This window comes from Hylobates moloch, unplaced genomic scaffold (genome assembly GCF_009828535.3).
Source record: "Hylobates moloch isolate HMO894 unplaced genomic scaffold, HMol_V3 SCAFFOLD_9, whole genome shotgun sequence".
In the NCBI taxonomy this organism is placed as follows: domain Eukaryota; kingdom Metazoa; phylum Chordata; class Mammalia; order Primates; family Hylobatidae; genus Hylobates; species Hylobates moloch.
Genome location: NW_026652284.1, coordinates 28,319,554 through 28,344,955, shown reverse-complemented (window position 1 = coordinate 28,344,955; position 25,402 = coordinate 28,319,554). Strand labels below are relative to the sequence as shown.

The following is a 25,402-nucleotide window of genomic DNA, read 5'->3' as shown; positions in this document are numbered from 1 at the left end:
GTCGGGAAAGAGAGAAGCAGCAATCCGTGGAAACAGTGGAAAAGCAGTTCTGTGTTTGGGGTTAAAGGAGAAAGAACTGCAGAAATAAATGAAGACCATTAAATTGTAAGCTTCTTGAGAGTACAGGTTGGTGAGATTGTTGTAAGACAATCTGTTTATTTAAATATTTCCCACGACAGGCATGGTACAGCGTTTCTCACATTCTCAGCACTCAGTGAATGCTGATTGAGATCTATATTGTGCAATGCTACACAAGGTTTGAGGAGAGGGAAGATTGAAAAGACTGTTTGTCTTTATGATCAGGAGATCTTTGGTTATTGCTCCTGTATTGTGATTTTCCAGCCTTTCTGTTTTAAGATACATAAAGAACAAAATACTATTCATATCAAAGATTAAGGCATATACAACATTGCCTCTAGGCCATGTGTTCTGTTGGACCATGAATGTAAAAATGCTTTGTTTTGTAATAGCACATATTGTCCCTCAGCATTTTGCTGGTTGGTATGAACATCAGTATGTATGAGAGTGTGTGCAGGAAGGTGGAGGTAACTAAGCTGTCCATCTCTAGAAAAGTCCAGTGTGGTGGGTGCACACAATGAAATAGTAAGCCACATCAAAGACCCCGTACTAGATGGAATACAGTAACACAGTTGTATCTTGTAAACATCATGTCCAGTGAAAAGGAGTAGGAAACAGAAATGAGTAAAAAAAAAAGAAATAAGTGAGAATTATAAGAGAAATAAGAAGCAAAAACAGAAATAAAAGCTATAGCATAATAACATCTGTGTAAATAATAGACTCAAAACAACACTGTACAACATAACACAAGGACACATACGTAGCCAAAGACATATTCATTACAGTGAATGTCTCCTGGGGGTAGTGAGGGAATAAACATCCTAATCAGGATGATCTAGAAAATCAGACAAAACAAGAGAAGGACCTTGAAAAGATTAATGATGAAGCATGTGATTAATTCATGATTTGAGTAGACATCAAAAGAAAAAAGGGAATATGTGATGGAGGCATGTTTTTTCAAATCTCAAACAAAGGCTCATACAATAATCACAGGGATACTATATAGGTTTTACATTTATTATGCTCACTGGCAAAGAAAAACAAACAACATATATTATCTATAGTAAAATTCGTGCATATCATAAGGCCTATTAATTTGTACTTCAACTATATGGCTCAAAGTGACATCAGGTGTGTTGGGGACAGCAAGAAGGGTGGGGCTATGCATCACAGTAGGAACAGAAGAGTACACATGGTGCCACCCACAGGTTCTTTCAACATGAAGAAGCTTTCCAAGAAGAAGCTTAGGTTAGGTAGACCTCAACCTAGTATTTAAGACTATCATCTAAGGCATTATTAATACTTGTGACTATTTTCTAGGGCATCACATATTATGCAATTAACAAGCAGGAATTCAGTACTGACATTTGCATTTTAGCTTAATAGTTACATTTATTACTTCTTTTCATTAAAAATGTGTGTTCTAGCAAATTCATTTTCTACCCATTCAAATAATGAGATTATATCTCATCAAAGTCCAATTTGAACATATCTGCAAAGATATCCCCAATACATAGTGATTAGTAGAAAATATGAATACAGGATAAAAGATGGTTTACTTTCATATAGCATGCAGGAACCATGATTTCACATGTAGTAAAATCAATCAGATTTCTGCTTCTTCCTCACTCTTTTTAAATTGAAAGTTAGAACCAGCAAGTCATACACGCCCCATTAGAAGCCTCACTGAAGGTCTCAGAAGCTAAGGCTCAAGATGGTGTGTTTTTTCCTTGACTGCTCTCAACACAGTATTCCATCTGCTATTCCTTTGTTCCATCTGCTCTTTCTTAAACCTGTCTTGAAAAGAACAATGGCTGTCTTCATCCTCGGTCTCAGAGATGATCTCCATCTTCTGAATGATCAGTTTAATGAGCTCATGCTGTTTTTCCAGGAGAAAAGTAAGATCCTTCAGCCTAAAAGGACATACACATTTCATGAATTTATTTTCAGTTCTTCTTTTAGCCCTTCTGAATGTAGGAAGGCATAGCTTTTAACCTCGGTAGTCACAACCCTTCCAGGAAACACGTATTTTTGAAGTTTAAACGATTTTTTCCCAAAGTTACACTGTTAGTTCATGGCTAGTTTATTTTTGTTCCCAGTTTATAGGTAAGAAACTATTATAGAGAAAGGTTAAGCAGATTGCCCAGGGTTACAGTTATTAAGTACCTAGTTGAATAGGGGTTTGAACTCAGGTACTAACTAACTGTAAAACCCTCAGGCTTAACCACTGCCCACCACATAGTTACTCCAGGGATCTTCAAAAGCTTTCGGAGCTTTGCTTTATGAATTCAGATGAAGAATACAGTTTATGATAGTACCTCCAAGAGAAAGGAAATCAGCATTTTAATTTTTATTCACTTACTATTGGAAGGCAAACTGATTGGTGAATAGTGGCAAATATGTTGTTGGTTCTAAAAAATGTCTCATGACTCTCAATACACCAGCTATAGCTATCAACAAAGCATGACAATATATAAAATAAATAAACACCAATATAAAATATAATCTTATATTGTGCATTATTATTTATGAGTTTTAAATTTCTCAAGTACAGATAGAAGGAAAAATACATACCGGTATTTCTGCTTTAATATTTCCATTTCTAAAGATTTATCAGCGTTTGGTATTTCTTGTCTTATTTCTCCATTGCAAAATAAAAAACAGAATATATGCTGTCGGATAAAAAATCGTAGTTACTCAAATTGAATTCAATTCAGGAAATTTTTCTTAAGCATGTGCCAAAATTCAACCACCACTGGTACAAATATGCATAAGGCATAGCTATGCCCTCAAGGAACCCACAATCTGCCAGGAGAAAGAGACATGTGAAGAAAGAGCTGTGAAAGGAAGTCATACATATAATCAGAGAGAAATAAAACATGTACAGATAAAACAGAACAGGAGTAAATTAGGGTAGGAAATCGTTTAGAATGGGGCTTAGCTGAATTGTTCTACACATTTTCATGAGAAATGCCCATCACAGAAGGTGGTATTCTATATGAGATTCATTGTTAATTATCTAAAACTGCACGGCACATTATCCAATACAACTCAACCAATCAACAAAGTTTCACCTGGAGAAATTTCTGAAATGTTATTTTAATACATTTCATTTTAATGTAATATCCTTTAAACCATAGGTTGACCGGAGAGAGTCAAGGGCAGATGTGAAATGATCAAGAATGCAAGAGAAAATGGTGACTCGCACAGGCCACCCAGGGAGTCAAATGGACCAGACTGAGGGGAGAAGGAGGGGGAGGGGACAGATCAAGGATGACTCCTGGGTGGCTGGCTTGCACAGGCTAATGAATTGTGCTGACACTGTTGCAAGGAGGAACCAGGACTTTTTCGCTTCTTTTCCTGTAGGGGATATGTGAGGAGAGGGTGAAACGTGAAAGCATTGAAGTTTGGTTTTGAACCTGCTGAATGTGAGGCATCTTTAAAACATGCAAGTGGAGATGTCAAGTAGACAGCTGGATGTAGGGGCCGGGAACTGAAGAGTGAGCTCTAGGATTGAGAAATCAGTTGCTGAGCATTGTGTTTCGGTAGTAATTGTAACCATGGACATGTGTGAAATCAGTTGGAGAGATACTGTGGGGTTAGAATAAAGCCTAGACTGATACTCAGGGCGACTGTATTATTTTGTGACTACACAGGGGAAATTTTTTTATTATTATTATACTTTAAGTTTCAGGGTACATGTGCACAATGTGCAGGTTTGTTACATATGTATCCATGTGCCATGTTGGTGTGCTGCACCCATTAACTCGTCATTTAGCATTACGTATATCTCCTAATGCTGTCCCTCCCCCCGCCCCCCACCCCACAACAGTCCCCGGATTGTGATGTTCCCCTTCTACACAGGGGAAATTAACCTGAAAAGAACTCAGGAAGAACAGCCGTAGAGATGAAGGGAGCCCAGGCATACTAAGGATTAGCAACCAGTTATTCTGGCTCTTCACATGGCCCTTCTTCCATTATAATGCAATGGTCTTGCTTAGTCTTTGATCACTTAATTACCTCATTTTCTATAGTGGATGCTCTGTGTGTGTGTGTGTGTGTGAGACATGTTTAGGCTTTGTGTCCCCACCCAAATCTCATCTTGCATTATAATCCCCATAATCCCCACGTGTCAAGGGAGAGACAGGGTGGAGGTAATTGTATCACGGGGGCAGTTTCCCCCATGCTGTTCTCATGAGAGTGAGTGAGTTCTCACGAGATCTGGTGGTTTTATAATTGTTTGGTAGTTCCTCATGCGTTCGTTCTCCTTCCTGCTGCCTGTGAAGAAGGTGCGTTGCTTCCCCTTCACCTTCCACCATGATTGCAAGTTTCCTGAGGCCTCCCCAGCCATGCGGAACTGTGAGCCAATTAAAGCTCTTTCCCTTATAAGCTACCCAGTCTTGGGCAGTTCTTTATAGCAGTGTGAAAATGGATTAATACATTGTGTGTATAGTGTGTGTGTGTATTCTCTATTGTGTATTCTAAACACTTGGCTGTATATACTCACATGTATATCTACACATAAATGTAAGTGACATGTGACTAGGAAAAGCAAATAAAGTATACCTGTACTGTAAAAAAGACATTAAAAGGGTGTGGCTGGTCCCCTGCCCATCTGCTCTCACAGGGACAGCACGCGTTTAACACAGATGCTATGGATGAGCCGCCTGAAAGGGGGAGAGCAAATGTCACCCTCCTCTCACCCAGCTCTTTCACGTCTTGGGTTAATTATATCCTTTTTTTAAAAGCACAACTTCTTTGACCACAGGAAGAGAAGACTCAAAGTCTATAAAAGGGCCCCCTTAGGGTTAACACAATGAATGAATGTCAAACAGTGTCATGTTATTGATGTTGTTATTTGTTACGTGTACTTACGAATAACATTCCACCAGATCTGGGTTTGTTGGGATACACGATGGTGGATTTCTGATCTACTTTGCGTAGAAACCAAAGTGGCAGCTTCTTCTCTAAGCTGGTATGAAGTTCCACCTAAAGTGCATTTTGGATTTATTGATAGAACCATTAGTTAGTATCTGGAATTTTTATATGGCACAGAGGCAATCATTAATACAGCAAAATGAAAACTGATTTCTATGTCCTGACTTCTGTGCCACGGCTGGGCTGGCCAGGCTTTCTTATCCCCTAGCTCACAGTCACCTGCCCTTTCCTCTCACCTCACCCACTGACAGGGCAGCAATCTGCCTTGGAGTGGGAGATGAAGAAGAGGGGGATGTTGCTTAAAAAAGGAATTCAATTTTAGTCACTCGCTGTTTATTGTTCAGGGATAGTCACCTGATGTTTTATTGTTCAATGCCGGAGATTTAAAGAAGAAAAGGGTAGTTCATACTCTTGGGGTGTTGCAATACTACATAATGTGCACAACTGCACAGTGTGAATGTGTGTGTGTGTACATATGTATACACACCTAGGGCAGCAGAGAAGGAGTGCTTAACTGGAGGAAGACAAAGGGTAAGCAGTAAAAGAATTAGAACTCTCATGCCTCAGAGTATATCATGCATTTTTCACGTCTGTGCTATCAGGTGCAAAATGGTTTATCTATGATGAATTTTAAGTATAATTACTATTTTCAGGGATAGCAAATGAGATATTTCCTTACATTTAATTTTTTCATTTATTTTTGCCAAATTTATCTCTGCTTTTTTATACCCCTTTGTATCTGATGTATAGGTATGTTTACTGTAACTATTAGTGAGATTTGCGTTCTAAGAACAAATACTTTCCAATATTAGTGATTTATAGCCATAAATAGTGAAATGGTAAGAACTTTCCTGACACCACTGCTTAAAATTGTGGCCCCCCACTGTCCGCCACATGACTTTCCCCCATGTGGCTTCCTTGCTATTTTTATAGCACTTACCACCATTTAACATACTGTGCATTAGTTCCAGCTTCAAGAAAAGCTATGTTTTCTTGTATTGTATTAATAATACCAGTTAAATATTTTCACTGATTTTCTATAATAATTTCTAGGGTTCCTTTTTCTCCCCTTTGCTCTTTAGGGTGATATCACTTTCCCCTTCCCATACATACAGTTTTAGAGGTCACATCTTATTTCCTCACACTTGATTGGAAAAGAGTCACTCAAGCTCGATGTTTGCCAAAAGATAAAATAAATAGTGTGTGTTATACTGTTCATTACCTACACAGGTCCCTCAAAGATGGTCCTGGGGGAGGTTGGCAAGAAAGGCCCCCAGTGTGGGTCGGGTGGGACCCACTGAGCCTGGCTCCACTGGGCTCAGGGGGCATCTTTACCTCCTCTAACCAGTGGGGTTTCCATGTTGAAGGGTAAGATGCCCTCTGCGGATTTCCCTTTCTAATTTTCAGTGGGGATATAAATGTTTATGGACCGTCTGCAGCTGCCAAAACTGTGGTGGAAAGTGGAGATACCAACATTTAAAGACACCCAAACAGCTTCAAGCCCCTCAAAATACTCATAACACCTGCCCCTGAGGAACTGACAGTCCCCATAAAGAACACATCTCCCAGCATGCATTGTCCCAAGGCCTGTCTCCACTTCCCTTCGAGATGATTCTATGAGAGAACTGAACGGCCCTGTCGGAAATGTGTGCTACTTGTCCAGTTCTGCTCACGGTTCTGCTGTGGGCTCAGACATAGGTTTCAGAATGGATGCAGAGAGTTGCTTAAGAAACAACTCAGGAGAAGTAGGAGAATGGCTTCCCGGTTTTCCAGTCGATGCTGTTTTTGATCCAAAACAAGGCATAGATAATATGGGGGTACTAGGATTTGTGCTATTTACTTTCAGGGAGCAGAGTAAACAATATAGGTTTGTGCTTTTCAGCTCAAACCCACTGACACTGTAGTTGAGTGAGCTTCCCCAGCTTTGCTTGTATTATTGTTTTTATCTATTCCCCAAGGTATTTTAAAGAGCTGTTAGGGCAGTTATGAGGTATTGCTGACATACCTTCCAAGAGGTTTATACATCTCCTCTCCATATCCATACACCTGGAGTCCTAAACACCATCTTTGTGACAGTAATAACCTGCCATTAGCTTTTCCTGCCTTCAATCTTTCCTCACTAAACCAAGATAGTAACAGATCACTATAAACACCATTTTCACTGTGGAAGGGCTGATAATAACTCTCCACTAACTTACAAAACAACTTGAAGCACTTCATCATTTAGTGCCCTTTCATTTAGTGCTAAGGTTTTTCTTTGCTGGTTTTGAATAAACCAACCTATCATCTGGAGCAATCTAATCACCCACTAACATGAATGATCCTTCCAGGCAAAGGGGCCTTGAGCCAGTGCCTTGGCCATTTTCCCCAGTTCTGATGTGGCCCCTTTGCTCTTGCTGGCCCCCCCCTTTCAGGACAGTATCGATGTCCTGTTAAATCCCAACCATCTTTCAACACTGACTCATCTCGCCCCCTCCATGTAGCATTCCCTTAATTATTTTTGCATTTTTTCCTGTACCTGATCATCATTTGTGTTTGTTCTCTAAGTGTTCCAATCATTCTATATCTCTGTATAATATACAGCCATGTCATACAGCATAGAATTTAAGAATGGTTCTCAGTTGATTTTTGATATTAAATTCTATGAATACCTAGCTGCTGTGCTAAGTAGACATAGTTGATTTAATAGTCAGGGATCACATCCCTCTGTTTCCTCTAGCCTCTCATGATAAGTTCTACTGGACTTTGTACACACTATGTGTTGAAACATTGTTTTCAATACATAAATGTTAGTGTATGGCTGAATGAATAACAGAGAAGAAAGAATTTGGACAAATAAAAGTGAAGAGGAGACAAGAGTGAATAGAAAGTTATATCATAACATGATTTTTTTCTCTCTCAAACTGGCCAAAGTTTCTGAATATGTATAGTCAACTGGTCACCAAATATCCTTGAGGCATCAAAAATGCCCATTTGAATTTGAAATTTAAAGACAATCCAGTCAAGAGCATAAAAATAACTTTGTGTTGTATGACAGAAAGGCACCTCACAAGATTCAATAGCCAAATACCTAGCCAGGAAACTTTGACACCAAATTTCACATCAAATTGTCTATAAAAATGAGAGAGATGTCACAAGAGAACAAAACCTCATGGATGCAGTTAAAACTTCAACATAAATCATGCTGTGGGGACCCTGTGATTCTCTGCACAAAGTATAAGGAGCTCCTTTGAACAGTGGGGCTAGGATGCCAGTGATGCTCTTGATCAAGCAGCTAGCTATCTGGATGGCCACATTTTAACATAACAGAAGACGCTCAGGCAACTTCTCAATTTCTCTGCTAAGACTGTTCTCGGACATTTTTTTCCATCAACTTTGATTAGAGCAGGTATACCAGGTAACATGCAAACAGACACAGGATGTGACTCCTCAGGATTAAGAAACTATCCATGCTAAGTAACTGTGCTCTTAAAAAAGGAAGTAATGATAATGGTGTTGATTCCAGTAAGTTTAAATAAATGTGATGCAGACAATACCTAACTTAGGATGGTTTGACTCATGATTTTTGACTTTATGATGGTGTGAAAGTGATGCATATTCAGTAGAATCTGTACTTCAAATTTTAAACTTTGATCTGTTCTGGTTTAGCAGTATGTGGTATTCTCCTGGGATGCCGGGCAGTGGCAGCGAGCCACAGAACCCAGTCAGCCACATGATCAGGAGGGTAAACGGCCCATACTTTACAGTGTAAGTGGTATAAATTTATAACTGGGATATTCCTACAAAATGCCCATTTTTGACTTGTAATATTTTTAACTTATTGTGGGTTAACCAGAACATAACACTATCGTAAGTGCGGAGGCACTGCACTTACCTGCATAGCTATCCTCTTCAGTGATGCATGTTTCTGGACCTCAGCAATGTCACCAACTGCCAAACCAATCTGAAGTATGACACAAAATTAAATCACTACAGTTTAACGGTCTACCTAAAAATGCATGTAAGATCTGTCTTAGTCCATTCAGACTGCTATGACAAAATATTTCAGTCTGGGTAATGTATAAATAGCATAAGTTAATTGCTTACAGTTCTGCAGGCTGGGAAGTCCAAAATCAAGACTCGGGCAGAACTGGTTTCTGGTGAGAGCCCATTCCTCATAGGTGGCACCTTCTATGTGTTCCCATATGGCAGAAGGGCAAAGGAGCTAATAAGTTCCCTTATAGCTCTTTTATAAGGGAACTAATTCCATTCATGAGGGCTCTCCCCTCACGGCCTAATCACCTCCCAAAGGCCCCACCTTCTGATGCCATCTTCTTGGTGATTAGGTTTCTATGCATACATTTTGGATGGGACATAAAAATTGAAACCATAGCAAGGTCTCTGTGGCTAAAGTGGGAGAGTGGGCATATGATCTATTAGTAGTAGCTGCAGAAGAATACTTTGGTAATACACCTTACAGAAAACTACAAGGCCTATATACCTCTGCAATGATGATGGCCACATTCGGAGGTTCAGTACTCTTAAATGTTATGAAAACCTAAGACACACAAATTAATCTGAAATTCATTTCATTTAAGATAAAAATATGGTTTTTTTTCTGAAGGACAGGGATGATATCACACGCCATTGGGTGTGGCCACACAACATGGTGGGAAACTCCAGGAGTTTAGTAACTAAGGTAGACAAGAGTGATTTAACAACATGGAAAAATATATACTAAACTGAGAGAATGATATATTTTATATCTTACACATGTTCAGAAGGAAAACATATACTATAGGGGCGGGAGAGGCTCTGGTGAGGAACCAGAAATTCATGGCTAGACAGAATTAGGCGGGGGGAAGCTGTTAGCTCAGTTCTACTCAATCTGATGAAATTATCTCATTTCACTCATTCATTTATTTTCTGGTACTTAGTTCTTGTGTTTGCTGAGCCAGCATCTTGCATGCTGCACCAGAAAGAAAAGTCAGTGACTGCTCTTGAGGAGCTCAAAGTCCAGTAAACTCTATAAGACAAGGGATCTGTGAAGGTCACCACTGTATGCCCAGTGCTTAGTGTAGAGCAGGGTACATAATAGGTAAACAAAACAGTCACAGCATGAATGAAGAGAGGGAGAATATATTCTAGGGCTTGCAAACTAGCACTGAGAACTGGATATAGTCAGGAAATACATTTCACTGGGCAGGATAATATCGTTTTGGTTTTTAATTTGCAAGTTTTCAGATGGGTGTGCTCTCCAATTTACATTGACCCCCATCAAAACCAACCATCTCTGCCAGGCGCAGCATTTTACATCTGTAATCCCAGAAATTTGGAAGGCTGAGGTGGGAGGATCACTTGAGCCCAGGAGTTCCAGACCAGCCTGGGCAAAATGGTGAAACCTCATCTCTACAAAAATACAAAAATTAGTTGGGTGTGGTGGTGAGCACCTGTAGTCACAGCTTCTAGGTAGGCTGAGGTGGGAGGATCAGCTGAGACTGGGAAGTGGAGGCTGCAGTGAGCCATGATCACTCCACTGCACTCTAGCCTGGGTCACAGAATGAGATCCTATCTCAAAAAAAATAAAAATAAAAATAAAAATAAAAACTAACCCAAAAACTAACCATTTCATACCTGCTGCTTCACATATTTTAGATACACGTCTGGGCTCTGAAGACATTTGAGCTTATAAGCCATAGAAGAGATCAATTATTAACTTTTAATGGTAATTAATATTTATCAAATGCTTATCATGTGCCAAGTACTGTTTCAAGTCCCTTGTATTAGCTCATTGAATCCTTGTAATAATCTAGGAAGTAGGTTTTATTATCTGTTTGTATCCTCAAAACTATGGTAACACAAGGAAAGAGTATCCAATAGAGCAAGTTAATTGGAGAGGGGTGGTGGTTAAGGAAGTCTGCCCTGAAGAAATGATACTTCAGCTGAGTTTTGAAATCTTAGAGCTAACCCATGGTGGGATGTTTTCCAGGCAAAAGGAAGAGCCTGTAAAGAGTCTAGGCAGCATGAAGGAAAGGGTGGCACACTCAGGGAGTGTGCATTTCTGGTTAAATCCTGGGAACAGTGAGGCGTTGGGAAAGATCTTGGTAAGATCCAGCTCACAGGGACCTTTGCCTACTGTGCTGATGGGTTTGGACTGGATTAAAGCTTTTGAAGAGGCATGGAAAAATTTTTAAAAGAGCTACTGATGGGTTTAGTTTTTCATTATCAGAGCATCACTATGGTGGCCATTTGTAGGAAGAGTTAGACAAAGCAGTGTGATAAGGTAGAGATGCTCTTGAGGCTGCTGCAGCAATTTGGATGAGGAACTATGACAGTCCAAGCATCTGGAAGCAGATGTGAAAGCCAAAGAATTATTGAAAGAAATGAAGAAAAACGTGGGAGAGTAAAATAGAGACTATCTGCCAACGATCTTAGTAGGATGACTAGGAGATTCTACTGAGAGGCAGTGGAGATTCTGAAGGAAAGATAACATTAGTCTTGGCTCTGTTGGTTTTGATTTTCCTCCAGGATATCCAGGTAGAGATGCACAATGGGTGCTGGATGTGGATCTTCAGAATGGGGCCAACCCGTACTACTGCTAAGCCCAATTCTCTTCTGGATAATTATCTTCCAAAACATAAACAATTATCAGAGAATAATGTGGGCTTTATGTCATTCTCCATTATTCCTATTGCCATCCTTTGTTTTTCTAGGTCACCAAAATAAAACTCTGGAGTTGTATCAAATAATTGAATCAAAATACTTACACATCTGCATATTTTTTTTCCTTTCCAGAAACACTGCCTAGCACAGTCTCTGGTACATAGTCAGACTCAGAGAAAGTGTGTGGAATATGTGCATGTGTGCACAAATGGATAAAGGAAAAATAGGCACAAAAATGCCAATAAGGGCTCCCCATAGACCTGGAATGGGATGCACCTTTGCCTGCATCAGCCAACATGCTCATGCCTTGAGCAGATTCTCTAGAGAATTCCATCTGGAAGGGCACTCTCATGTCTGCTGATAGTGTCTAGGCTTTGACTGGGTTCAAGGTGGCATCTGAATGTCGCAGATGCCCTCTGCATGGCAGACTTCCCCACTTGAATCTCTGGTCAATGGTAAGTTCGAGCATAGAGATAATATGGTCCATAAAGGTCTCTGCCTAACCTCTGACCCCCTCTCCAACTCCAAAACATCACACACCTTCATCTTTGTTGCCTTTCCCTGCTTCTTGTTTCTTCATAGCATTTATCACCCCCATGACATTATGCTACACAGTTATTTGTTTATTACCTAAATTCCTGACTGTTTGTAATCACACTGGGACTGAATATTGGTCTGATTTCTTCATCACTGGTTCCTAGAACTTGTAACAGTTACTGGCATTTGGTAGATCCTTGGTATTTGCCAAGTGCATGCATCTTTGCACGCCCTGAGCCTCTTGATGTGCCTGGTGCTCCCCAGGCACCAAATGAGTGTTGAATGAATAGATTTTGTAGTAGATCCTTCCTCTTCTCCCCAGTGAAGGGAGATTAAGGAAGTTAAAAATAATTAAAATGTTTCAAATGATCAACAAACAGAAAATATATGAAAAAACTACTTACAAGTAAATTCATGAGGACAATTGGGACAAATATTGTGAAGGAAACAAATATTGTAAAGGACAGAACTGGATGTGCCAATTCATTTCTCAGATATGGTTCTAGGAAGGACTCTCGATAATTGATATCTCCTAGCATCATGCTGAAGGTCTGGATTATAGAGAGCAATGGAGAGCTGAAGGGATCCTGAAAACAAGACGGTGAGGTACAAATGAAATGCAAAGTTTCTACAATGAAAAAGTGTTTCCTGGAAGTAGAATGATAAAAACTGTATTCAGAATACTTTTTTAAAGTCATAGGTATATAGCTATTGAAATGCAGTGATAAAATATGAGTAAACAGTGGTAAAGTCATCAAAAATATGTTATCTGCATAAATAATAAATCATCTGTGTTGTACATAAACTTTTGACAATGGACAAAGTTGCTTAACATGACTATACATTTTTTTCTGCAATAAAAGTCATTTGAAAGTTATAGCAGATAAAAACTAAAGTATTTGAATACTGTTGTTATGTAATTATGAATTTTCTAGACTATTTAGATTTAAGTATAAATTATATTTCCATAATTCACAGCGACAAAATCAACTACTGATGCAACTGCCTTACCTGTAAATTCAGGAGGATGTAAAAGCTGAGTCCAAAAGCCAGAAGAAGGAAGACAAATACAACCATAGACCTCAACAAAGTTTTCAAAATTACCTCCAACATAACAATAAAAATTCCACAATTTTCAAATCTAGAAAAGTAAAAAAAAAAAAAAACACACATTTACTCACTTTTATAGTAAAAATGTATTCACTCAGTGACAATGTTTATCATATATTAAATCGGGTATTAGATTTCACAGATGAGATCACTGAGGCCAGTTACTTTGAAAAAGAAAACATAAGAATTAATTGAATAATCATGTCTTAATTTTCAAGCTGTTAGTCAAATTACTTTTGCTTTTATTCTCATTATTAATGTTATCTATTTTTTGGATACAGGGTCTTGCTTTGTCACCTAAGCTGAAGTGCAGTGGGGCAATCATTGCTCACTGCAGCCTTGACTTCCCAGGCTCAGGTGATCCTCCTGCCTCAGCTTCCCAAGTAGCTGGGACCACAGGCAGGTATCACCCCCAGGCTGGTAGCCAACTGCTGGGCTCAAGCATCAGCCTGCCTCGGCTTCCCAAAGTGCTAGGATTATAGGCGTGAGTCACTGTGCCCGCCCCTAATGTTACCTTAAATCATTTTACCACTTGACGACTGGACATTACTTCAACTGAAGTAGCAGAGAAAAATAATAGCTTCTCAATATCAAAGAAAATGCTGCCAAATGCTTAATAAAGAAATTAGAGAGATAAATTGTGTGCTGCATCACGCAGAGATTGAATTTGTGAACCGGAAGGCATCTAATGCAGGGCACATACCACATGATGTGCATTTTATCCTCACCATCTCCTTTGGTTTTCTTTTCTAACCCCTGCATCCTATATTGTGAAATGTTTGGATAGATAATGGGTGTGTAATCTGGCCTCTAACTTGTACTCTGCCTTTGACAAAGATGACTTCTTAAATGAGGAACTTACAAGATTCTAAAGCTGAAAGGGACTTCAGCTAAATTCACAGAGACATACAGTGACTCACCAAGGCCACTAATAATGACAGAGCCAAGGGTGTGACAGTGCCTGAACCTGTCTTAAATCCTATTTCTGCGCCACTGCCTTTCTCACCATCCCATGTACTCTCCAAGGGGCGGCACTCAACTCTCTATCACTGTGCTCACGACACAGCAATGCAGAGGATATGGTGGAAAAAACATGCTCCCTGGAGTCAGAAAGACTTTGGGTAAATATCTGTATCTTGACTGACTAGCTGAGATCTTCAGCAAGTTATGAACTCAGTGCTTCAGCTTCTTCTTTTAGAGAATGCAAATAATAACATTGGCCTCGTTATTGGAAAGATTATGTGAAATAACATGAAACTCAACATTACCAACTGTCAGAGGCCTGGCAACTCAGGCTTTTTCCCTCTCTAGAATTAGATTCTTTGGGCTTATTTTTTCTTTTATACCACTTCGATTCCCCATACTATCTATCAGTTCATTTTGAGTGTTTTAATTCAAAGTAAATGCTTACAAAATAATATCAGGTAAAACAAGAATAGCCAATACTTTTCCTATTTACTCCCCCTATTTAATCTAGATTTGTCTAGACCAGTGTTCTTGACCTGGGCTCATTTGGCACACAGGGAACATCTGGCATTGTCTGCATTCATTTTTGGTTGTCGTAACTGGTGTGGGGTGGATGCTACTGGTATCTAGTGGGTAGAAGCCAGGAGCCAGGAATGCTGCTAAGCATTTTACAATATACAAGACAGTCCCCCACCACAAAAAAAAAAAAAAAAAAAAAAAAAAAAAAGAAGAAGAAGAAGAAGAAAGAATTATCTGGCCACAAAGTTCAATAGTGCCAAGTTTGAGAAACGCTGATCTTCATTCTGAACTCTGGAACCATGCTCCTGCCTTTCCTTAATAGGGTATACAAAAATTCTTCATATTTTGAAACAACTGGAAAAGGAATAAGCCAGTTTTAAATTTACACCAGGTACAATAGTTTTTCTTTTGATATTAAAACTGCTTAAAGGATGTGGAAATCATTCAAGCTTGTTTTACCTTTGAAGATACAATAAGAAATTCATCCAATAGAAGTAAACAGCAATTGCTCCACATTGCCACTGCAGATGAGCTGGTATTTCAACAAACAAGGGCAGCACAAAAATGATGCCCGTCGTATAGATAATCCATTCAAAAACATTGTTCATATCCATAAAATAATTCCTTTTCTGGAATAGAAAAGAATAAAAAATTACCACATATAGAGATCTAGTATCTATGGGTGGTTATATACATGCACCCAGTAATAAAATGTTTCTAGCTTTGCAGCCAGCTGGGGAGAAGGTTAGGACCAAGGAGTAACCTCATGCTATCCTGGATTGACTTCAGAGTCCCCGGGGTATGAATCGGTGTTGGAGATGGCCCAGAGTCCTCTGTTAACCTGGCGTTATGGGAGTCTGGCTCCTGAGGAAATCCTTCAAATTGCTGGACTTTCCCTGTGGAGTCCACTCCATCTTAAGAAAACTTCTTGGGGACTGCAAGTTGGTTTAGTAATTCCTGGGGCCTTTCTACCCGTATAAGAACATGAATGTGGAGCTCTCTTTATGAACTAAAGTTGTTTCTAAAAAGGTTTGGGACATGCACTGAGACTTAATTAGGAAATAAAAACAAATAATAATGGTATTTTCAAACTTTTTATTTATTGGGCATTAAATTTCCAATAGAGTAGATCATTTAAATATCAATAAGAAAATGTGGAGATCAAATCTGATAGAGAATTCATATAACTTTATAGCTCAATTTAAACTATAATCTGCAATTTTCATTTCTGGAAAATGAAAATAATGGCAAGAAAGATTAAGTAATGTGCCTTAAATCGTTTAAGGTGCAATGCAACATGACAGTCTATCAGAATTGTGACAAATTTCTTAAAGTATCTATAAGAAAGTACTTGCAATGTATAATATTTTAAAAATGCAAACCATTATCAAATTTATAAATGCAAGTATCTATGTGCTTACATGATGCAACAAAGAAAATTTTCACAGAAAGTGAGGTGTTGTATAAAAGACATATGATTTATAAAAATAATATTCATGAAAATATGCAAAAAAATTATAAAGACTTTCAACCTCCATACTGAGAGAATAAGGATCAACCTTTGCCGTTTATCAACCAAAGGTAGGACCTGCAGATAATTTATACACCTGGTTCTGATCTGAACTTGGCTGACTCACTTAAAAGGTAGAATATAAAGTAAAAATTTTGCTGTAAAAAGTTCCAAAATTGTATTAAGACTTGGAATTTTATTTAATCAAAAAAGTATTTCTATTGGAAAAGGAATTCAAAGACCCATTTGAAATGGAGTCTTGGGCCAGATAACTTCTTTATAAACATTTATATTTAAAATTATCAAGTTCAAAATTTAACCATTATGTTAGCAAAATCTTTAAAACTATGTAAGAGGAAAGAAAAGTCACTCATAATGACCATTTGTAGTTAGAGAGATGTTTAAGGACCAGTAAAAGTGGAACATCTCTTTCATAGATATATCAAATAGGCAGGGACCTTCCCTAAAATCATGTATTTTCTACATTTTGAAACATTTATGTTTGGTGTTTCTAATCTGTATGGTAGTCAAGCTATGTAATTTTATTATGATATAATATTATCTCAAGTAATAACTTATCAATTAACTTATGTTCTGCATATTAAAATATGTGCAACTTTAGAGATACAAAATGTATTACATACCTGTTGGAAAATTTGCCCCGCTTCTTTACAATACCCAAATATACTTGATAAAAACACTAAAATCATACAAGTTTTTATTAGATATGAATTCTAAAACAAAAAAGGATAAGACACATAGTTATGAGATATATAAAACACTTTAACATTTCCATAATTTTCACTATTAAATTTATTTTTTCTTTTTTTTTGCTTAATTTCTATATACTGTCCACTTTGAGTTAAACAGAAAATTTAACTGACATCATACTCATATCATTCACTAGAGATGAACACACCCTCATTTCAGAATGTCCTCATTAAGTGAAGTTCAAAAATTGCTAACTGAATTAGAATATGAATCTGTAGGCCAATATAAAATTGTTTATTGTGGCAAAATACATATAACAAAACTTACCATTTTAAAAGTGTTACATTTTAAATGTACATTTTAAAATATATAATTCAGTGGCATTAAGTATATTCGGTGTTATACCACCATCATCATTATCTAGTTCCATAACTTTTTCATCATCTTGGATGGAACCCACATGTCCATAAAGCATCTCTCCCCATTTTCCATGTCCCACAGTCCCTGGCAACTACAAATCTGCTTTCTTGTACACCTATTTTAAAGTTTTACACTTCAGTATTTAATCTAGCATCTAACACACGACAATTCCTTTTAAATTAGTTTACAAACTCATTAGTTGACCTGTTTGTTTATATTCCCTCTCCTTCCACAAAGGATTTTTGGAGAAATTAGTACCATATACAAATTCTTACAGGCTATTTATAATAAAGTCCTGATATGTCAGATTTATTATGGGTTTAGCAGTCTTAAGAAAACATACATTTTTTATAATCCTTTATTTTAGAAAGTTAAAATTCGAAATTACCGTGGTATCTAGCATTTCTGAATGATCACTAGTTTCATTGATGATTCCAGTTGAGTTGAAAGCCATTCCTGGTTTTATATTGACAACGAGAATGGTCATAGGTATGAGACCAAGACAGTAAGATCCTAAATTCATCATATGAGCTCTAAATCCATAAGCCAACCTACAAAAGTATAAGCAAACCAGAATTGAGTCATTTCAAACAAAAATATTTACTTAAGATACCTGGGGAAAAAGTGGTTATAATCTCTTTCAGAAACCTTGTTGGTAAATTCACTGAAGCTTAGAATCAAGTAAATCTTCGAATTCATCTTTTTCATTTTCAGAGAAGGAATCTCAAGTTCTAAGCAAATTATGGCTTAACAAATTAATGAAAGAGCTGGGATGTTAACCCATATAATCTGTCAGCAATATGAGTGCTCTTCCTAGGATACCCCTCTTTCTTCATTATCAACTAAATTTCAGGGTCCAGGATATTTCTACATGTTCTATATAATGATCCTTTCCATGCCCCAAATATTTCATTTAATGTTAAAGATAAATTTTAGGCTCTAAAGAGCTTCTTCCTGTCTTATATAATAATTCCCTCCCGCCCTCCAAATATTTTATTTAATGATAAAGATAATGCCAGCATTTTTTTTAACCTTAACTTCTTTTTATTTGGTCTTTTTCACTTTATTTTATTATTATTATACTTTAAGTTCTAGGGCATTTGCCTTACTTATTTCTTCAAAGTAAAAACATTAAAATAACAAAAGCCAAAACATTAAAATACCATTACAATATAATTGTTTTGAAGACTTTGTAATAGATCCAATAGGCACAGCATTAAACACGAAATACTACTGAATACCTACCATTTCATGAGTAAATATTCTTTACACACAGGATGATTGAGAAGCTCTATGCGGTTATTTTGTACCATTGCCTGAGAAATAAAAAAAAGTGTAATAAAAACAATCAACTACTGAGTATAAACTAATCTTTTTATTGTCTGGTTTTATAACTGTGTTTTGACATTGTAAAAGTAACATCTATTTTAGAACATTTGAAAAAAATAAAAATTAGATCAAGATTTTAAAAAACACAGAGAGAACCATTTTGTACAGGTAAAATTGTTTGATTCAGTCTGTTTCTTTAGATTTCTGACTACTTGACCTAGCATAAGCTTTTTAATCTTATTCAGGATTACAACAGGAAAGGACATTAAAGATAAATTAGCAAGAGTTATACCCTCATTCTGTCCTTGAAGAAATCCAGGCTTATCTTTCTAGAAGAATTTTATGCAGTAGAATATAAATACATAATTGTTAAATTAATCTAGATCATAAGTTTTCATTAGAGTTATTTGTGACTACTAGTATTTATTTAAAAATCAGTTTTTAATTATTCAAGAAATACATAAATAGAGGGACTGATGCCAACAAGGCAGCAAAATAGGAAGTCCCAGGCCCCCCATCCTCCATAGAGATATGGAATTGAAAACAATACATAGACCATTTTCTTTGTGAGCAACCCACAACTTAGTTAACGTGTTTCTGTACCCAAGGTGAGCATGTAGCCAAAAAGAACCATATCAAAGACAGTAGGAAAATGCATGGCCTTTACTTGCATGGCTCCTCCCTCTGGCAAAGCACAGTGCCATTGGGAGAAAACTCCCAACTCCTGCCTTCTCCCTGGAAAGAGAAAGAAAAGAGTGGAACATGTCCACTGACTTCTGACTTCTAAGGGGCTGCCCAAGGGAATGATTTTTATCTTGCCTGAATCTAAGCTCTGACACGAATGGGTGCCAGGAGGGGATCACTGATAACAAAGTAAATCACTGGGTCTTAGTCTAGCACCAGAGAAGATATAGTGTCAACAGACAGATCCTAGGCAGTGTCCCAGTATCACGACTTGCTACAGCACCAGAGATACAGGGAAAAAGAGACAAAAAGTCTACCACATACTGAAAACGGTTAACAAAATGGCAATAGTAAGTCCTTTCCTGTCAATAATTATTTTAAAGGCAAACTGGTTAAACTCTCCTATTAAAATACAAAGGTTGATTGAATGGATAAAACACAGGATTCAACTATATGCTCCCTACAAGAGACTCACTTTAGATATAAGAACACAGGCTGAAAGTGAACGGATGGAAAAAGATTCCATGCAAATGAGACCTGAAGTGAAAAGAAACAGCCATATTTATATCAGACAAAGTAGACTTTAAGACAAAAACTGTGACAAGAAACAAAGAAGGACAATATATAATGATAACAAGGTCAACTCACCAGGAAGATACAACAATTATAAATATATACCCACCTCACATTAGAGCTCCCAAAAATATGGAGCAAACTTAGAACTGAAGGGAGAAATAAACAGCAACACAATAATGGTAGGCGACTTCACTATCGGACTTTCAGTTATGGATAGAACAACAAGACAGAAGTTCAATAAGGAAACAAGACGTGAACCACAGCATAGATCACTTTACCTAACAGACATACACAGAACAGTTCACCCTATGACACAACAGAAGAATAGACATTCTTCTCAAGCACACATAGAACATTCTCTAAGATAGACCACATATTAGGCCACTAAGTATTAAAACATTTCAAAAGATTGAAGTCATATAAAATATCTTCCTTACTACAGTGGAATAAAACTAGAAATCAAAAGTAGAATGAAAATAGGAAAATCAAAAAACCTGTGGAAGCTTAACAACTCACTCTTAAACAGCAAATAGGTCAAAGAAAAAATAAAACAGAAATTTAAAGTATATCTGGAGACAAAAGAAATGAAAACATAATATAACAAAATGCATGGGGTACAACTAAAGCAATACTAAGAGGGAAGTTTATAATGGTAAATACCTAAGTTAGAAAAGAAGAAGGATTTTAAATCCATAATTTAACTTAAAACTCAAGGAAATAACAAACGAAACCTAAGATTAGCAAAATGAAGGAAATAATGATGATTAGAGCAGAGAGATAAATGAAATAGAGAATAGAGAAACAATGGAAAAAATCAATGAAACCAAAAGTTGGTTTTTTGAAAAGATAAAATTAACAAAATTTTACTAGACTAAGGAAAAAGGAGAGATGATTTATTGACTATGACACCAACAGGACAGGCAACTAAAGCAAAAACAGACAAACAGGACTATATAAAGTTCAAAATTTCTTCAAGTCGAAGCAATGACCGAAGTGAAAAGGCAACCTATGGAATGGGAATAAATATTTGTAAGTCATATATCTTATAAGGAGTTAATATCCAGAATATTTGAGGAGCTCCTACAACTCAACAAGACAATTGACAGACGGGCCAAGGCTGTGAATAGGCATTTCTCCAAAGAAGATACATGAATAGTCAATAAGCACTATTGCTTATGCCTACTGAATGAGAAGATGCTCAACATCATTCATTATTAGGGAAATGCAGTTTAAAACCACAATGAGATACCACTTCACATCCGTTAGTTTGGCCAATATCAAAAGAACAAAAAATAACAAGTATTGGTGAGCATGCTGAGAAACTGGAATCCTTGTGCACTATTGGTGGGAATGTAAAATGGAACAGTCATTATGGAAAACAGTATTGGGGTTCCTCAAGAAATTTAAAATAGAATCACTACAGGATCCAGCAAGCCTACTTCTAAATGTGTATATGAAGAGTTTAAAGCAGGATCTCGAAGAGATATTTGTATACCCATGATTGCTATAGCATTATTTACAATAGCCAAAAAGGGAAAGCAACCCAATGTCTTCAACAGACAAACAGATAAGGAAAATATGGTATATACATACAATGGAATATTATTCAGCCTTCAAAAGAAGGAAGTCTTGTCACATGCTCTAACATGGATGAACCTTGAGGAGATTATAGTAATTGAAATAAGCCAGTCACAAAAGTACAAATACTGTAAGATTCCACTTTATATGAAGTACCTAAGGTGGAGAAAAATCACAGAAAAAAAAGTAGAAGGGTGGTTGCCAAGGGCAGGGGGAAAGATGAGGGAAGTTACTGTTTTATAAGTATAGAGTTTCAGTTTTACAACCTAAAATAATTTTAGACATCTCTTGAGTAACAATGTGAAAATACTTAACACTACTGAACTATGCATTTAAAAAGAGTTAAGACAGTAAATTTAACTTTATGCTTTTTACCACAAGTAAAAAAGAAAAGAAATACCCAGACAAATTCTCCTTTAAAATACTGGAACATTGGGATAAGGTCATAGTTCTCACCACACCTAAGCCTCAATTCTAGGCAGGACTCCATTTCCTCAATAGTATCATCATTGCTAACTTGTACATCCTTCCAAATCCTTTTCTGTATTTCTACACAGAAACACTCATGTTCAAAAACTCACATGTAGTTATAGAAAAAAAGGATAATTATTTTGTATTTATGTTTTTAGTCAAAATATGTCTTCAATTTGCTTATTTATTCAACATAGCCTAGAAACATACCAATGTTATCTAAAGATGCATCAAGAACATTGTTTTTAAATATTGCTTAATATTTCATTATTTGGATATAGTAGTTTATTGAGACCTTCCCTTATTTATAAATATTATTATTGTTTCATATTTTATAATTAAAAATGACACAGCCAGAATGGTCTTCTTAGCCCTTGGGGAAGGTTTTATTTTAATCTGATGAGTTATAGATTTCACTTCTAGAAAATTATCAGACATTATCCTTTCAGTTTTCTCCCTATCTTTCTGTCTCTTTTTAAAAACGTCCATCTTTCTGAAATAACTTTTAGATAGAAGTTGGAATTTCTATTTTTAGCTTCTTTGTATTAACTTTGATTTGATTGTACTTTCCAAAATTATTCTACCAAACAACTTCTAGGTTTTTGCACTAAACACCCACTTACATTTTGAAAAACCGTATACTATAATTTTCATCAGTACTATATTAGATTTTTTCAATTTTAGTGTTCATAAAAATCTTTTCAGAAGCTTATTTAAAATTTTGATTATTAGGGCTACCCACAAGCATTTTGGGTTAGTAGGTCTAAGATGGGCCTTAGGAACCTTCATTTTAACAAGAACCACAATAATTCTGATTCAAGCAACCAGAGATTCCAGTTTAAAAACTACTACTGTGACACCAACAATGGAATATTTCCAGGTTCACCATTTTTCTTTTCTATTTATTTTTACTCCAACCATTTGAAAAGTAATTGAGATATATGTATACACAATATTCTGGGGGGAATAAAAGAACCCCTTGCAAATATTCGTTATCAATTGGATGCCCAGTGGAGCCCGTAAAGCTATATATCTAGCTATTCTTGGGAAAAAAAAAAAAAAACTGGCAGGATCTAACTATTATTTTTGAGACCTCATCTAAGCTTCCACGTAGATTTGACTTTTTTCCATTTAAAATTAATAGTTTCTTCAAGCTAAAATAAAAAAATATGGAAAAATATTTGTGAGAGTAATTCAAAATGTTACTATTAATATTTTTAAAACACCATACTAGAAACACACACAGATGTTTGTTTTCAATGTGCTTCATTAAAACAATCCTCTTATGTTTTTGAAATCTTGTAACTGCTTCTAAACTAATAACAAATACAGCAAACCTACCCCTTGAGGCATGCAAGTACATTGTAAGTTTAAATATCACCCAAATAAAGTGTAAATAAGACTTAAAGTATCCAATGCATTTGTAGCTATGTTAATGGATTTTCCACAGTAGCTCTACTCTTGCATGCACCATTAATGAAAATAGCCTCTCACTGGCTCCAGTTTGTCTTAATCTCAGTATCTGATTTTTTATGTTCTCTATTTGGTCCATCTAGACTTTCAAATTTTCTGTGCACAGTAATTTCCCATCAGGCCAGTTACCTTCCTAAAGAGGCCCACTCAGCTCACTTAGAACTAAAGCAAGTTTTCCTAAGCTATTAAGGCATTGTAGAATCAATCGGGTGCTCGTTTGATACCTAGTACATTGCATTTATCTAAGTGAACCTATTTGTTTAGATTACACTTTGCCCATTGTTATATATTGTCTATTTCTTTTTAGATGCTACATAGATTTTATTTCTTCCTATTCTTATTCTGATAATGGAGACAAAAATAGATACATTCTTTTCTGTTAGAAGTATTGCCTATTTTTAAAATTATAATTAAAAAAACACATACATATGCAACAAATTTTCTAAGTAAAACTGTAGTCTGGTTACTTTTAGATCACTGGGCTATCGATTATGAACTATACTAATAGCAAAACATATCATACTCAAGGAGAGCTAAAGTGCTTACAGCAATGGTGAGTCAGTTGCCATCACCAGTGTTAAGGGCATAAAATCCCCCACGAGTCTGCATTCTCCAGGCTCCAAGTGCTCAGTAAGCCTTGTAGGTTTAACTTTGGGTTATGGCTGCTACCATGGTCTGTACCAAAGTCTTCAATATAGGGAAATGAACTCATTGAAGGTGAATAAAAATTCGTCATTGGCCTAGAGCAGTGTTTTCTAATAGAACTTTCTGCAATGACGAAAATGTCTTCTACCCATGCAGTGCAATATGAGAGCTGCAAGCCAAATGGGCTACTGAGCATTTAAAATGTGGCTAGTGTGACTGAAAAATAATTTTAACTTTAGTTAATTTAAACTAGTTTTTAAGTTAGGAAGCCACATGTGACTAGTGGTTCCCATATTAAATAGCCCAAATCTAGACCAAAATTTGCAACTCCAGTCCTCAGATATGTTTTGTTTTACATGCACACAATTTTAATTTGTTGCCAGTATTTACACAACTGTGGGCTGCTACTGCCACATGACAATGATTTGTTGAAACTAGCAGCCACTGTCCTTTTAACCAGAAGCCTAAGTTACTTGTCTGTTACTGTTTTCTCTGTAGTTATTTCAGTTTGAGACCTTTGATTTAGACTAAAGGGGATCAAATGCATTATTTTCATTGCTTCATTGTCTAGAAACATAAAAGCATCTTTTTAAATAATAGCTACTTTTTAAAGAGTTTCTTGGGAAATTTAAGTCCATGCTGTGTCTTAAAAGCCTGCTTCCAACTAGGTTCATTCATCTGGACTCTAAGATCTAATAACCTCCAAATGGTCAGAGTTTACCTTGGAGCCCAGTGGCTAGCTGAACTTAGAAGCTGTGGCTGTGAAATATCACCCCTTGCATTTTCCTGCAGTTTACACTGGAGAAAACTCTTGAATGTGTAGGTGGATAGAGGTGGCAAGCAAGTGTTACCTGTGTTGTCCATGGTTTATTTGATTCTGGATTGCAGCAGTTCTTATGTGACCATTAGAAATGAAGTGTAGAACTTTATAGCAATTGAAAAAAAGGATTGCTTTCTTTATTAAAAAATAAAGGTTTGAGTCACATGGCAGACATAGACATAGAACTATAAAACTGGAATTCTCTCCATCCAACAAGTATTAAAACATTTTAGACTATTGTATCAAAACATTTTAGAACCCAACTAGAAACCATTTAGATAATGAAAACATTGAACTTACATTGAGGGCTGTAAGAGGTTCATATATAACATCCTGCATAGGCGTTTTTTTGAATTCTAATGGACATTGAAGATATTTGAAATTATACTCGATCT

General features: G+C 36.6%; 1 protein-coding gene across 1 annotated transcript in view; it reads right to left on the bottom strand.

Moving 5' to 3' along the window:
- Positions 1-139: 139 nt before the first annotated feature.
- Positions 140-25,402, bottom strand: part of TRPA1 (transient receptor potential cation channel subfamily A member 1) — a 60,673-nt gene continuing 35,410 nt past the window's right edge. The window contains exons 17-27 of the mRNA XM_032759581.1: positions 25,308-25,400; positions 18,677-18,747; positions 17,820-17,982; positions 16,945-17,034; positions 15,250-15,419; positions 13,207-13,336; positions 12,600-12,782; positions 8,891-8,959; positions 4,954-5,067; positions 2,653-2,750; positions 140-1,991 (exon numbers count right to left, since the gene is read on the bottom strand). Coding sequence (XP_032615472.1) covers positions 1,781-1,991; positions 2,653-2,750; positions 4,954-5,067; positions 8,891-8,959; positions 12,600-12,782; positions 13,207-13,336; positions 15,250-15,419; positions 16,945-17,034; positions 17,820-17,982; positions 18,677-18,747; positions 25,308-25,400 — 1,392 coding nt within the window. The 3' untranslated portion in view covers positions 140-1,780. The remainder of the gene's footprint in view (positions 1,992-2,652; positions 2,751-4,953; positions 5,068-8,890; positions 8,960-12,599; positions 12,783-13,206; positions 13,337-15,249; positions 15,420-16,944; positions 17,035-17,819; positions 17,983-18,676; positions 18,748-25,307; positions 25,401-25,402) is intronic.